The sequence below is a fragment of the Xenopus laevis genome, chromosome 5S (genome assembly GCF_017654675.1).
Source record: "Xenopus laevis strain J_2021 chromosome 5S, Xenopus_laevis_v10.1, whole genome shotgun sequence".
Classification (NCBI taxonomy): Eukaryota; Metazoa; Chordata; class Amphibia; order Anura; family Pipidae; genus Xenopus; species Xenopus laevis.
The window spans coordinates 80,293,396-80,309,959 of NC_054380.1; the positions used below are offsets into that span (position 1 = coordinate 80,293,396).

General features: G+C 35.3%; 1 protein-coding gene across 4 annotated transcripts in view; it reads right to left on the reverse strand.

The window, feature by feature from the left end:
- Positions 1-2,836: 2,836 nt before the first annotated feature.
- The window catches only part of LOC108718003 (adhesion G protein-coupled receptor B3), a 521,962-nt gene continuing 508,234 nt past the window's right edge, over positions 2,837-16,564 (reverse strand). For 3 of the 4 annotated variants that reach the window (XM_041564704.1, XM_041564703.1, XM_041564701.1), the window contains 3 exons: positions 9,621-9,725; positions 8,344-8,424; positions 2,837-3,676 (listed from right to left, as the gene is read on the reverse strand). In XM_041564704.1, coding sequence (XP_041420638.1) covers positions 3,491-3,676; positions 8,344-8,424; positions 9,621-9,725 — 372 coding nt within the window. In that variant the 3' untranslated portion in view covers positions 2,837-3,490. The remainder of the gene's footprint in view (positions 3,677-8,343; positions 8,425-9,620; positions 9,726-16,564) is intronic. The other variant, XM_041564702.1, reaches the window with a different exon arrangement.

The following is a 16,564-nucleotide window of genomic DNA, read 5'->3' on the forward strand; positions in this document are numbered from 1 at the left end:
ACTGGGGGATTTTAATTACCCAGACATTGACTGAAGCAAAGTGTACTGTCAGGTCATTTAATGGAACAGGTTTATAAACTTGCTGCATGCCAATTTATGACACAGGTTGTTGAAGAGCCAACCAGAAACAGTGCTATACTGGATCTAGTGATCTCTAATGACCCAGAAAGTATAGCAAATGTGCAAGTAATTGAAAACCCTGGGTAATAGTGACCATGATGTGGTCACATTTAGGGGGGTATTTATTAAAACTAAAAAAAATTCTCATTATATTTAATAGAAAGATTTGACCTAACTCTCTAGCACGATTTGGCTTAATTCACTAAAAATCTGAATGAAAATTGTATGTGCAGGAAAAGTCTCAACACAATCGTGTGATGATTTGAATCATGCAACTTTACAGTTGTAAAAGGGGACATCTGACAGTGATTTTTACATAAATTCAACAGGTTTTAGCTGCCAAATTTTCACATTCCGTTTTTAAGCAGCTTTAGAGCTTAATAAATCTCGCAAAAAATGTTTTTTCTTTTAAAAATTTTGATTTTCCCCCTAAAAAATTTGAGGCTTAATGTCTGGTGCAAAATACAAATGTACACTTTGGCAACAAAACACCAGTTCAGAAAAGCACATTTTAGCTCTTTAAAGGAATTGTTCAGTGTAAAAATAAAAACTGGGTAAATGGATAGGCTGTGCAAAATAAAACATGTTTCTAATGTTTGTGCATTTTTTTTATTCCCTTAAAGGAGAAGGAAAGCCCCAGGGCGCAAAACCCCTCCCCCCCTCCCTGTGTTGCCCCCCCCTCCCTCCTCCCCCCTGGCCTACCTGTCCCCCTGGGCAAATGCCCCTAACTTGTTACTCACCCCTCTGTGCAGGTCCTGTCCACGGAGTTCGCAGTCGCCATCTTCTCCCACGCGCGTCTTCTTCCTGCTCTGACCGGCGTCTTCTGGCGCATGCGCAGTAGGAACAGGTACCGGTACAGCTCTATTGCGCATGCGCCGAATGTCACGAATGAAATCGGAAAACTTCGTGACATTCGGCGCATGCGCAATAGAGCTGTACCTGTACCTGTTCCTACTGCTCATGCGCCAGAAGACGCCGGTCAGAGCAGGAAGAAGACGCGCGTGGGAGTAGATGGCGACTGCGAACTCCGTGGACAGGACCTGCGCAGAGGGGTGAGTAACAAGTTAGGGGCATTTGCCCAGGGGGACAGGTAGGCCAGGGGGGAGGAAGGAGGGGGGGCATCACAGGGGAGGGGGGGGAGGGGTTTTGCGCCCTGGGGCTTTCCTTCTCCTTTAAGAACAAATGTAGAAGCACCAAGAACCAACATATGTGGCTTAATACAGGAGTTAGGGTTAATAGGAGAGAAGAGAAATCAGTGTTTGCAGATGACACAAATTAAGTGGCTAATTGGCAGATGAGATTCAATGTTTATAAATGTAAAGTCATGCACCTGGGATGTAAAAATATCCATCCACGTATACCCTTAATGGGACTGCACTACGCAAATCCATAATGGAAAAGGACCTTGGAGTCATTTTAGATAATACGCTTGGGTGTAGCAAGCAATGCCAGTCAGCAGCATCAATTGCAAATAAGGTATTGAGCTGTATTAAAAGGTTCTCATGTTCTTCTATTACACTATTTAAGGGTTAATTGGATAAATTATAAATTATGCCACTTAGGCAGTAACTGAGATGGGTAGTTAAAGATGTTCAGATTACTAAGGAAAAGGAATAAAAGAGACATAAAAAGAAGAAACAATGACAGCATACTCTTGTACAGTTATAGCTGTGCAGTTGAAATCACTGCTGGATTTACAAACCCTTAGGCACGCCTTTCTGGCTCAAATTATGCAGTGCATGGGGGGGGGGCTTGTTTTTCATATAGTAGCTACTTTCAGCATGACCACTTTTGGGGGCAGCAGCTATATTTGTGCGTTTTTGTTATCCAAACAGTGGTGGGAAATTCTTTGGCACTTCTCACAAGTCATTTATTTATTCAACACAACAGGACCAATGACACCAACAATTAGCAGCCTAAAATAATAAGATGCATTCTTATAAGATACTTTAGGTTAACTGGAATGTTTGCAGGATATTTATTCAAAATAGCTACATATGGTTCTGCTGTGGAAAAATCTAGTAAAGTTTAGGGCACAAGGAAAAAATAAAAACAGCAATAGCAAGGTTACGAAGGAAATGGAAATTGGGTAACACAAATTTGATATGTTTGGGGCTATACCATAAAAATTTTGGTATGTCATTCAGGTATATGTATAGGCTACTCAGATTTTTTTTTCTCACCATAATAAGAATGGCCGAAAGCCAGTTTCCTTAAATGGGATGAGACTATCACTCTACATATTTTGATATAAAATTACACTTCAAAACGCAGGCATTTTTTAATCCAATAAAGTTGTCTCCAGATAGCAGTAATGTATGGCGACAGGACAGACAATGTCAAAATATTTTTATTTTAGTTTTTCCTCTTTTGGTTCTAGAGTAGGGTAAGTAGAGATATAGTGACTTGATGCTTCTTTTCAACTATCATTTGGTAGAGTGTATGAACTCTTAGAATCTCCTTATATTCATCCTGTTAGAGAGTCTCCCACTGGGGGTCATTTGGAGCAAACAAAACAAAGCCTAATCTTATTCTGTGCTGGAGTCTGATCAAGCTGTGAGAAGTATTGAGATATGTTTGAGAATAAAACTATAGAACAGCCGAGCATGAAGCGATATTTCAGAATGTAATAGCCAGTTTAATGACTATATATCTATCTGTGACAGTCAAGGCTGTCACAGTCATTGGGTTTTATAGAAGACATCAGAAGCCGAAATGTAGACAAAAGTTTATTTACACCATACAACATTTTAAATATTTTATACAGAGCTGCAGCAGGGAAAGCTGCAATCGAGCTTTCCAGAGAAAACTGCAATAATAAAGATGTGAAATATATTATTCATATAAAAGTGAGATTATTACTTTATTGCATTTAAAGCAATGAAGAATGTAGCTCAACAAACATTCATTTAATGACAGAAAAGTTTGCTTTTTTTTATATTATAAAGTAAAAAGTGTAGTAATGGCCGAACGGACTGTTATAAACTTTAAAAACTGCATATATACATTGTGCTTCATGGTGAAGTTTTTTGAAAACTAAACCAAGTGAAGCTGTTACAACATGAATTGTTGTTTGAGGTTGATCTATAAAGATTACCTTACAAATCCATTCCACAGGTACTTACAACACAGGATGGTAAGATTTGTACACCTGGTTCTGCACTAGATTTTCTAGTGAGAGAAGACAAGGGAAAAAAAAGAAGGAAATTAAAAAAAGAAAAGAAAAAAGAAAAAAATAAACACTGACATTTGGCACATGAAAAGCCTGACACTAAGAAGTCACAAAAGTCCAGATGTCAGGCTTCCAACGTCTCTCACATTTGTCAGTGCAATGACTTGCTGTCTTTTTTTGTTCAGTTTGTTGGTTATATTAAACTTCTGTTTGAAAGTCTCCTTCTTGAACATCTAAAGGCAAATTCAGACACTTTTCCCATTCAGAGGGTCTAAGTTCTAAAGTATTGTTTGCTTCTGAATCTAATACATTTATTGTTGTGTAATGTTGATATTCCGTATTTTTGAAACTGTCCCATGGGTTCTTGTTTACTGGTGGGTTGTCCTGCAGGTACAAAAAATGAGACATACATTGTTATGTTAAAACAAAGAATAAGAGAAATATTACATTCTCATGTTCACATTTGTTGTACAGTTGAAACAGTGTTTATGTTTAGGGATGGGTGAATTTGTCCCATTTCGTTTCGCCAAAAATAAGCCGCCGGCAAAAAAGTCTATGGGCGTCAAAATTGTTTTGACGCGCGTCTTTTTTATTTTGACGCACAACGCCATACAAGTCTATGAGTGTCATTTTTTCGGCGCAAGAAGACAAAAACATTCGCCCATCCCTATTTATGTTTGTATCTAATAGTACAATGCATATAGCACACATGCTGATGCTTTTGATCACGAAAATAATCAAGTTTATCTTCACTATCCCTCTCAGCATCTGTTTCTCTTAATTCTATCTTCTTGCAGCAGTTGGCTGTCAGATTTTCATTCACAGTTAGATCCAATATATCTTATAGGGGGGTTTCCTTTTTCTAGCAAATTAATTAGAGCTCACTCAAATAACTGATTCCAGTACAAACAAAATCTATCAAAATAACTGCCTTTTGCACAAATCCTGCATGTAGAGAGACACGATGTCTGGTGATTTTTATAGAGTGAGCTCTAATACATTATTGAGATTTTCTTCTTCAAAGTTTCAAAGCTGAATTTATGAACCCAGTTTCAGTATATGAATTTGACTGCTGAATAAAAAATTAATGACTAAATGATTGATTGAATAATCTGTATAAGCTAGATACATTTTAAATATTAATAAAACTGGTTATTATGAAACAGGTTGCAGAATCATGCCCCACCACCTGGCCAGTAATGATGCTTGATGCCAATGTTATTAATAGGGAATAGGGGCCTACCAGCAGACTTATCACCTTGTGCAGACAGATGCAGCCTGCAGAGATGGCAGAACCCTTCCTTATTTCAGCCAGCTACAAGAGCTCTACAGCATATTTATTTAAATGTCTTTGCTGTTTTCATTAACCTGGTCTAGGGCAGCATACCTGGGGATTATGTCTACTTTAGAAGACATTTCTTTTCACTGGCTGACTTATTATTGACATTCATATGCTTGAAGGATCTTCCTTTTACAAATCTCTTCAGGCAGTCAGTGTTGTTCCCAGAAATGTCTTTACAAAAGACGTTAAGACTATGCCCTTCTAACAATGACCTCTGTAAGAAAAATTCTACTGAGGTGCACAAGGTGCGGGTTCAGTATGATGATATGTTTAAAATATATATATATTTTGGGAGTTTTACTTTGAAAGCAGCTAGTAAGTTGCAGGTAAAACGTATTCGTCCCTTTTATAAAATGTATAATTAAACCATAGAATTCTTAATGAATCAGATGAAAATTGAGCATAGGACTGGCCAGATATGGGATGACTTTGACGTAGTTGGCCAGCTTAAATATATTGCAATATATGGACAAACAATCCCTGTGTTGTTTAAAGGGTAAGGCATTTTTCAGTAGCAGTATGCACAAAATGTCTCTGTCTTAAATATATTGATAATGGGTTGAGTGCAGAGGAATCTTGTATTTGTCTATATGTATTTTGTGGTCACACCCTCATTGCACCCCCGCCTAATGTTTTTAAAAACTAGTGGTGAGCACAACTTTCCCTTGTTTTTTATATATATATATATATATATATATATATATATATATATATATATATATATATATATATATATATATATATATATATATAAAAATCTGAGTTACTAATCATGGTTGCTTATTTGTCCCAGCAGTCAAATTAGCAGATCATTATCCAATAAGGCAGCACATTTGGTATGCTAATTCAACCAATAGTGCTCCATATCTGCTTGTTACCAGCACCATCCAATGACCAGATTAGATGGGAGAGCCATTCAGTCTATTGGACTAATGGTCAACTAATTGCTATAATGGAATCAATAGCCATACAATTGGAATATTTTTAGTAGCTGGTAGAAGTGTTGTCCTGCAGCGCTGGGGTTCTAAAAATCAATTCCAATCTGTGCACTGTATGCACAGTGCCTGTACTGTATGTTCTCCTTGTGTCACTGTAAGTTTCCTCTAGGTTTCCTCCCACACTACAAAAACAGTCAAGATAATTGGCTCCCAAATTAAACTGATCCTAGTAAAAAAGTGATAGGGACCTTAATTTGGAAACTTCACTGGGTATAGACTAAAATTGATTGATCAAGAATCTTTGTAAAGCACTGTGTAAAAAAAAAATATAAAAGAGATACAAATCAAAAAAAAAATATTGGTCAATGTCAATGTTTTTATTTGATTTTTATTATTTCATGAACAGGGCTTCAATTTCCTAGCTTTAATAAAAAAGTGGATTTACCATTTTAATCGAGATAAACATATAAAAGGACAAAATACAACAACATTGGCTTAATTGGTTCTGAATTTAATTATCTTATAACATCCAGTAAAAAGCATTACATTTTTGTACATAAGAAACCTAATTAAAGGAGAAGGAAATGCTTTGTGCACTTGGGGGTGCCAAATGTTAGGCACCCCCAAGTGATTGTATTGACTTACCTGAAACCCCGGGCCAATGCTGCTATCAGCAGAAAACTGCACCGTCCCGGGGTTATATCAGTGAGCACCACGGAGCGATCCTCTTCTGTCTTCCGCTTTCCTTCACGGACCTGTGCATGCACAGTAGAACGAAAAGCCAAACTTCAACTAAAAAGTTGGCTATTTCGTTCAACTGAGCATGCGCCTGCCCCTGGAAAATTTGAAGAATGAAGAAGCCTGGAAGATCGCTCCATTGTGCTCACTGGTAGGAGCACCAGCCCGGGGTTTCAGGTAAGTTAATAAATCACTTGGGGGTGCCTAACATTTGGCACCCCCAAGTGCAAGAAGCCTTTCCTTCTCCTTTAATGACTGGCATAATCACAGCCAGATCTGTTTAACAGTCAACATTTAATTTTTCTCTCTATGGTTGATTTGATTGGTTTTGACCTATATGAGATTTATGACATTTACTAAATGAAAAGATAAAATGTGCTTGTACATGTACATAAAGGCAGGAAGTGGAAAGTTCAAATAAAAAGTCCAAAAGGCAGAGGGGCAAATTTAATAAATAAGGTGCTAAATTACATCAGTGCAGTTGCCTATAGCAATGAATCAGAGCTTTATTTTTAATTATAAAGTGATTGATTGCTGATCAAAAATAATTGATTGCTATTGGCTACTACACTTGTGCAATTTAGTGCCTATATGGTAAATGATCCCTAGAAACTGCACCATTTTTTTTACATTTTCATATTAAAACCATATAAAACCATAGCATGATTTGCTACTATCATGCTATGAAAAGTATTACAGGCAAGACAGTTACTGGACATCACTCTCAGAATTCATTATTTAAATATTACCTGTATTGCAGCAAAAAACAATTGCAGTTAGTAATCCTAGGGTTACTGACATCTGTCATTTACAGGTGCCATTTGTTGCAAAACAGTATTGCTTTAAGGTGTACCATGTAAATGAGTTATTTCTCTGCTTTGTAAAACCATTAGTGATGAGCGAATATATTCTCCAGGCATGGATTTGAAATTCCGCATTTTGGCACCTACAAATATTTTTGCGAAACTGTGGCAAAAATTTGCAATAAAATTGCCGCAATAAAAAAGTTGCAGCAACAAAAAAGTTGCCGCAACAAAAAAGTTGCCGCAACAAAAAAGTTGCCGCAACAAAAAAGTTGCCGCAACAAAAAAATTGCTGAAATAAAAAGATTTACTTTTATGCATTTGGGAGCAAATTTATTAAGGTTCAAATGATAAATATACATTTTTGAAATTATTTTGGTCAAAACTCGAATTTGATTTAGAATGTGAAATGTATCACTTCCCGACCCTGAAAACAGTTCTAATTCAAATTCGCCACCTGAAACCTGTCGAGTCAATGTCAAGGGCTGAGGTCTGTTGAACCATTTGAAGACGTTAATTGCCTCCTTTTTTTTTTTTGGGAGGAAAACTAGATTAAAATTCGATTACAATTTTAGGGTCATTCATATTCGATCCGATATATGACGTTTGAGTTTTTTCATAAATAACCCATTCAAATTTCTTAAAGTTTAAAAAAATTCACATAACTTCAAAATTCAACCTTTGATAAACCTGCCCCTTGAAGTGAGAAACAATTGTCGCTTGACAATTGCATTTCACAAATTTTTCACCGTTTCGTGAATTTTTCCAGAGTTCAAGAATTTTTCGCCGAAGCGAAACAGGACAGATTCGCTCATCACTAAAAAAAATTCTAAAGTTTCACTTTCACAATGGGCTGGAAGCCACTACAGATCTGATCATTACTGTTAAGGCTGTCTTAGCATCTAGCTTTGCTTATAAATTATAATGCAATGAAATCAAGGGATAAACATTTCATAAATAGAATGGTCCTTACTATTTTGTTGTCATTTCCATTGGAATTTTGCACCCACAAACCTGTGGGTGTTCCTATAAACCAGCAACCTTTTTCAAATTATTGCTTTTAATCATAACACTGTGAAAATAAGGTCTCACAGTACAACGATATTGTTATTTCTGATGGACCCCACAGGTCCATTAATTGACAAAAGAATCTCATAGAAATCAGAACAGCATTTTTAAGTGCCAACACATTGGCAAGTCTTTTGCAAATTCATGATATTAGCAGTGTACCTTAGATTGTAAGCTCCATTGGGGCAGGGACTGATGTGAATGATGTTTAATCTCTGTAAAGTGCGGAGGAATATGTCGGTGCTAAATAAATAAAGAATAATAGTAATAATAAAATAAATCATGAAAGCTAAAAGAAAAAAGAATGCAAATTAAAAAGAGGAGGGCTATTAGTCATGTAATATTAATTTGATTGGGGTGTGTTTAGCTCCCATTTAAGGTTATATAATGATAACCAAAGTGGATGTTTAGGATAGTTCTATAGATGAGTTTTTGAAAACCCTTTTGTTTGTAATATAAACAGATAACTTAAAATGTATTGATTAAAATATACAATCTTTTTAGTTACTAATCCATCATCAGTTATTATCTATAATTTATAAATTGAATTGCTTAGTTACCACACATTCATTTGCAATTCAGTGTTTTTATGTGCACATAGAAACAATTAAGGGCTAACAAATTAAAAATGAAATAATCATGCCAGAATACAGTAGATTGTAAACATCCACAAACCTTCATGAAATTTAAATCAGCAAAATATGGATACATTTATTCTAATTAAATTTTTTCCAATAAATGCACTCATCTGTAGATTTGCCAATGCAGTTTGAATGGCTTTCCTGTTTTACATCAGCAACATAAGCCTATATAAACCTTCACTCAAAATGAGTACACTAATTAGGATTTGTACTGAAAATGCATTTTGCCTTTTAATCAAAATGATCTATATTTTTCTAATGTGTTTTCCGTTATAAACAATGAGTCATTGTTTTTTAAATATCTTTTTCTAAAACTGTAATTAGGAGAGTTTGTTTAAATACGACAATGGGCTCGGTATAAACAGGAACTAGGAAAATTAAAAACTTTTCAGTTTTAGTAGTTTACAGTAAAGTTCAAGATATAGCAAAAGTCAGATAACTCTTAATTATAATAATACAATGATAGGCTAAAGAAATGTTCAATAAAGGCCATATTCACTGACCTTTTGTTGAGCAAGGAGCTATACTGCCCTAAAAATATACTGGATAACTATTATACCTAGAATTGTACAATTGTAGAAATCCTGAGCATTTCACTAAAACACGAGGCCATAGTATGGAAAGGGTTTCCTCCAGTTATTAATGTTTTAGATTTAACTTTTTATGAGAATCAAGAATTCATGAAGAAGTTTTGAAAATGTTAAACTGAAGAGGGAGAACATTTTTGGCTATGCTTACTGTCTACTCATGAAAAACATACATGTATATGATATGATGTATATCGTTCTGCAAACTTACCAAACTTCCAGTATTTGGTATATCCCGAAATCTGTCCAATGTCTGAAATTTCTGATTTAATTCTTGGAATAACTCCATATGCCTCTTTCTAGTATGCATGACTTTCTGTGAACAAAAATAGTAACATTCATCATTTATAATGTGGTGCACAATAATAACACATCTGCATTAACTTGCATGTGATTTGTACTAAATGTTCTTTTTTTTCTCCCTTTACTACACATTGGATAGCTCACTGAAGCATTAGGTTTCAGTGAGCTATCCAATGTGTAGTAAAGGGAAAAATAGGAAAAAAAAACATTTAGCACAAATCGAAATATATAAAATATAGCAGATAAGCATGTGATATTGTGAGAACTGAGTAATGAGTACCATTTATCTATGAATGCATATTTATTTCTACCGTATTTATGTTTGTTGAAGTAGAAGGAAATAATTTAAATTGCTGTCAAAGCATTCTTTTCAATGCTTTCCGACAGTGTTCCAGTGAACAAAAAAAATTTGAAATGCTTATTTTGAAGCAGTTACATTAACACTTTTTACTTTAATACCTCACAAAAAAAAGTTCAGAGATTGAAAATATTTTTTTATTTTATGTACAAGGGAATCATTTATATAGTGCTTTTTCATGTGGGACTCAAAGCATTTTACAGCAAGCAAGTCAGCCATAACAGGCACACTATATATGTTGGGGCACCAGGAGATTAAACAATTGATTGTTAAGGAGTTTCAACAGGGAATAAAACTAGGATTTTGATGAGATGCCACATTATTCATTGTAGCAACACGGGCAGCATTATATGTGCGGCACATTAAGGGGCATATTTATCAAGGGTCGAATTTCGAATTGAAAAAACTTTGAAATTCAAATTAAAAAAGGCCAACAGAAATTAAGTCAAAGTTTTTTTGGGTTGAATAGGTCCGTTTTCGATCGAATAGGTCCATATTCGATGAATTTGAATCGTTTAAATCGAATTAATAGCGCAAACGATTGAACTCGATTAGAAGTTTTTCCCCCAAAAAAACCTTAGATTTTTCTAAATCCACCAATTGACTCCAATTAGGTTCTAGGAGGTTCCCCATAGACTAAAACAGCAATTCAGCAGGTTTTAGATGGCGAATGGCTGAAGTCGAATTTTTTTTAAAAAAAAGTACATGATCAATTTTGATATTTGAATTTTTTTTAAATTCGAATCGAATCTGGACAATTCCCTAGTCGAAGTACACACAAAAAATAGCTCAAAATTCTAATTATTTTCATTCGAAAATTCACCTCGACCTTTGATAAATCTACCCATTAGTGAGTAATTACATATGTTAACAAAAAGGCTGTATTTTTCTGTACTAAAAGCAGACATATACAAGGGTGATATTTTAACTGTAATTGATATTTTAATTGTTCATGGTAGCACTGTATCATACACATAATTTCATTTGTCAAAGGCTAAAGTAGAATTTTTTTGACTTTTATGCTAGGCCCCCGAAACTCATTTCGTATATACACAATACAAAAACACATAGAAGAACTGTCTATTGTACTTGGCCCTGCAAAAGACAAGAAATGGGCTATCATATTAAAAATACTGTAAAAGAAAAGGTTTTACAAGCGTTTAATTGCTTCAATTAAGTAATTAGCAGTGTTTGCATTCTCAGGCTGATTGAAAGTATTTCTCAAATGAGAAGACTGGGAATGTTTTTAATTGTTCTATTGAATACCTTATCACAAATGCTAAGTCTGCACTATGCATCAGGATAATAAAGGTGTTTATTTAAAATAACAGGTAAAGACTACATATAGAGGCACATTTATAAAGGGTTCAATTTTGAATTTGTGAGTTTTTTTTAAATCTCGCATAAACTCCCATAAACTTGAAATTCGACCAATCAAAATGTATTAATAAAATCAAATTTTTTCAGCTCGGACGATTTGAATTGTCCCGAAAACTCAAATCGAATTCGATTTGAATTTGAAAAACTTGAATCAAATTTAAAAAACTCTAATCGAATTTAAAAAACTTGATTTGAGTTTTTTTTCTCCGAAAAAAACCTTGTATTTCAGGAAGGTTGCAAACATCACCAAATGGATCCCTGGATCCTCTCCAACTGACTTATACAGTAATTTGGCAGGTTTTAGGTGGCGAATAGTAGAATTTGAGTTCTTAAAGGGCCAGAGTATGATAAATCTCAAAAATTCTAATTAAAATTAAAACTCGAATCGAATGTGGATAATTCACAACTTGAATTTGAGAGTTTTGACCATAAAAAAATTTTTAATTCAAATTTTCACTTTGATCCTTAATAAATCTGCCCCTTAAGGTGTCTATATTTTATTCATCAGGGCACATTAAATCAGTTCTGTATGGTATGGTAGATTTGTTTAAAGTTATTCCTAATAAACTTATCATATGTTTCTATTTAAATAAGGAAACATATCATATTAGCCAGGCCTGAAATTGTGGTGAGGCCACAAAGGCGGCAGAATCGTAGGAACGGCATCACGCCCAGCCGATTGTTGAGGAGCACTAGGGATGCGCAGCACCCCAGTTCTCAGTGTGCGCGCTTGCTGGGAGAGGTGTAAAGGCAGTGCATGCTAGGACTGTGCAGTCAGCTGCGGTCAGGCGCTAGGACCGTGTGGCCTAGGGTCACACGTGCTGCAAATCCAGCCCTGATCCTAACTAGACTACAGGAAAAGTATGCTTAAAATGCAATCTATACTAGAAAACTCAAATCTGAGACTAGATAAATAGGAGCAAATCCTGAATTCCAGTGCTGGATCATTCCATTTTAAGCTTAAGAGGTGTTGATGCTGTCAGAGCATATTTAAGCCAAGCAAGGACTTTCCCTTTTGATATAATTTTACAATCCACATGAAAAAATAGAAACTAGTAAAGAAAGAACAAACACTGGACTTCATAGATTTGTTTATTTTTAAAAAAAAAATTGAAATCACACAAATCCTCTTTCAAATTCTTGAAATTTACCCAGTGGTTTAAATACTAAGCAAACACCAAAACTATGGTAGCAAAGCAGCAATATGAATATGCAGTTATACAACTCTGCATAATAATATTGGCCTGTTTTGATAGTTATTAATATTGCAGATCAAATGATGACTATGTCCCATGTGTATTAAATATACCAAAGCAAATCTATCATGTGCAGCTATGCTTTCTTGCTTTATTTTTGGTGCATAATTAAAGATAATTAGAGAGAGCTTTGGTTGGTTAAAATAATACCAGATTTATGTAAGAAGACAGAAACCATTAGAAAAGAGATACAGTAGGCACAGTATAATGTCATTAATAAAACAAGATAGAAAGACACAGGGGCAAATTTACTAAAAGGCAAAGTGACTAACGCTGGAGAAAATTCGCCAGCATGACGTAATTTCGGTAATTCACCGATTTACTAACGGTCGCTGGCGTAACTTCGCTAGCGAAGGAGATAGACTCTAGCGGTACTTCGCACCCTAACGCCTGCCAAATTTGTGCTCTGGCGAATGAACGTAACTACGCAAATTCACTAAGATGCGGATTTTACTGAACATTACCTCTTGTGCCGGACTTGCATGCAAATTAGGCAAGGCTAACCCAACTTCGCTTTGCTTGGCGCAGTAACGCTAGCGCAACTTCACCAGCGATTGGCGCCCAGGACGCAGATTTGGATTTTAGTGAATTAGCGTTGTCCTGGCAAATCTACGCCTGGCAAAGTGTTGCGCTGTGAGCAAAGCAATCGCTGGCGAATTTTTGGAGGTTAGTAAATTTGCCCCACAGTGAGAAGGAATGCAATGTATGACAAAGAACATATGAGGATGGACATTGTATAAGTATGTAAAAGTTGTCATTCGTTACCCACACAAAGGGGGTTATTTTCTACAAATGATGCAGATCAAATCCGGACTGACCCCCCCCCCATTTATCAATACATTTTTCTGAAAATTTATTGTGAGTGAAAAAATCTTGAAAAAACCCCAAAATCGTACACATTTTTTGCTGAAACCTGTGCTTTTTATGGATTTGAAGCCCTCGAAAAACACAAAATCTTTGCATTATTGAACGAAATCCAGTGCAGATCATGATATCTACAGGTCATCTGACATTAACTTATACAGGTCTGAGATGGACTACTTTTTTATTTGGACTTTTAACACCATCGGAAAAATACTCTTTTTTTTTCATCAAAATCAAAAGAAAAACTTAGGAATCTATTTAGGTCCCTAAATATCTACTTATGTGGGCTGAAAGCAGAATACTCAGCTACAGTCATTGAACTTTGGTCACTGAATGGCCAATACAGGTAAAACAGGGAAATCTGAAATAAAACTATTTTGCTATTAAATTATTTAAGATCATGTTTTAGGCATTGAAAACATAGTACTCAGCCAGCTCGTGATCTACAAAGCTTGCACTTCACCTCTAGGCTTTGTCTTTACAAATAAGAACAGCAGTAAACTGTATATTTATGAAATACCAAGCTATTAAAAAAGTCCAGTAAAATGGAACTTGTTTTGGGTGTCTCACTTAGAATATTGTCAAGAGTGCTAACTCCATGTAATGTATCAAATCTGTAATAAGCCATTTAATAGCTATCAGATGTCCACTCATTAGTTTATGGCTTCCAGGGGAAGTAATAGCTACTTTATAATTAATTTTGCCTTTGTGCCGCAGGTGCTTGAAAGAACAGAACTTTCCAAAAGAAAATCCATTTCAAACTGCAAATTTGTCTTCTCTTGGGTCCCATAGTCTGTATTCACTCTCCATCGCTCCAGTTGCCAGATTTGGAAGGGCTGGTTTTGTGCTTTTAGAGAGGCAATTACAGGTACTTCATAATTCATTATGCCTATGAGCAGCAGATGTTTAAAAGAATACACTTTTACACAATGAAATCCAATTCGGTATATATTATGACAATCAGGTAGTACCACTATTGGAGAATGCAGGTAGCAAACTGTAGCTTGGAGAATATTTTGAAGAGCAAAAACTGCAATAAAAACATATTCCCTCAACATGATAACCTAAAAACAATCCTTCACTTTATAATGGGGTTACTGGTTATGATATATTTTCTTAAAATGCAGTACATTTGGGACCTGTTATCCAGAATGCTCAGGACCTGGGGTTTTCCAGATAATAGATCTTGGGTCTTCATACCTTAAGTCTACTAGAAAATCATGTAAACATTAAATAAACCCAATAGGCTGGTTTTGCCTCCAATAAGCATTAATTATATCTTAGCTGGGATCAAGGTACTGTTTTATTATTACAGAGAAAAATTAAATCATTTTTAAAAAGTTGCATTATTTGGATATAATGGAGTCTATGGGAGACGGTCTTTCCGTAATTTGGAGCTTTCTGGATAACGCGTTTCCGGATAATGGATCCCATACCATATGGTTCTCATTCTGCTAAAAAAAGCTTATATTTTTATTACTGATATCAAGAGCACTGATCACAAATTGAAGGTGGGGGGCAGGAAACCGGCCTTTCGGGTGATCGATTGATAAAAGTATCACAGAATTGCTGTTTAGCAAAAACACTGTAAAGGATTGTGAAGAATAAATGTTATGATCCACATTTTTAATAATGCACTTGTTTAGGCTTTAACCCAGAACACTTGAGATTTCATTATTTGTTCCAATATCTGCAGTGCATCCTGCATTCATCATCTTCAACACGATGCAGCATAAAGAAGCAAGGAACGTCAGACTAAGGGATCTTAGCAACAGTTGCCATAGCGAACATTTCATTCTGCAGTTCCATAAAACGTTGATACCGTGATTATTCATATTTTCTGAATTTTCTGTTATTGTCATCACCTTTAGTGTCATTATGGTGGAGGTGAGTAGACTTTAATAATGGATTGTTCTGCCCACATTCATCTGTCACATCTCTAATGGTGCTATTGTTTTCTGCTCTTTTCTTTCATATGAGATTCAAGTTTTTTTCCCAGCAATTAAAAAAACATTTTCACAAAACAAGCATTAAGGGAGCTGTGTTCAGTTGAAATTACTATTATATGAATTTCAGTTTTATACTTCCATTTAAAAACAAAAATATGGTATCTACAGTATCAGGACATTCCCAGTGTAAAGTTCCTGATAATCTCTCTGTATTTGGCATTTTAAACAATACTGCATTATAATTGGTTCTGCATGTTTTATAGATCTGGTATCATTTCTGGCAGTGAGATGCTTCCTTATATCAAAATTATTTTTGAAATGTTGACGCTTGACAGTTATTTACAACCAGCTCTGTGCTTTTCAGGATCTGACACAGGGGAGATTAGGCAATAATGATATGCAAATATTCCGTAGGCCTTCACCAGCCTGTGAATATACATAAATCCCAGTTGAGTTAGTAGTTATTGTTTTTTTTTTATCCCATTTTTTCTGTTGATATTTTGCATTTCTGGTACTGGCCTCTCTAGCTTGGTTGCATTCATTCATAGTTTCTGTTAATGATAATTTGTATTACGTATATGAGTACTAGACTCTCTGGTTTGCTTTTACTTGCGTTAGCAAGTACTTGGTTTATAGGTACAGCTATGGCAGAGGGCAGTTAAATACATATCAATATACTCAAGATAAAATATGAAAAAAATAATAATGTTTTTTATTCAGCAATTCTCTGATCACTTTGTTTTAAGCAAGAGGAAAAGAGGGTGGAAAAAATGTCACTTTGTGTGCCATTAAATCTAAAACACCTGATGCAATACTAGGTGCAACATTTGCTCCACTTCTAATGATCCGCAGCAAAAGGTAGTATTTTATAATTTGTTATTTCACAGCAAAAATCTGATTGTTTGCTCTAGAGAGTGCAAGCAAACTTAGTGACGTTTATTATACTGAACCCTGGATGTCAAAGAAGGCCTAGAACTGTTTTTGTTATCTCTTTGCAGACTTATCCTAAATTTATGCAGTAATTTCACTGAAGAATGTTTTGTTG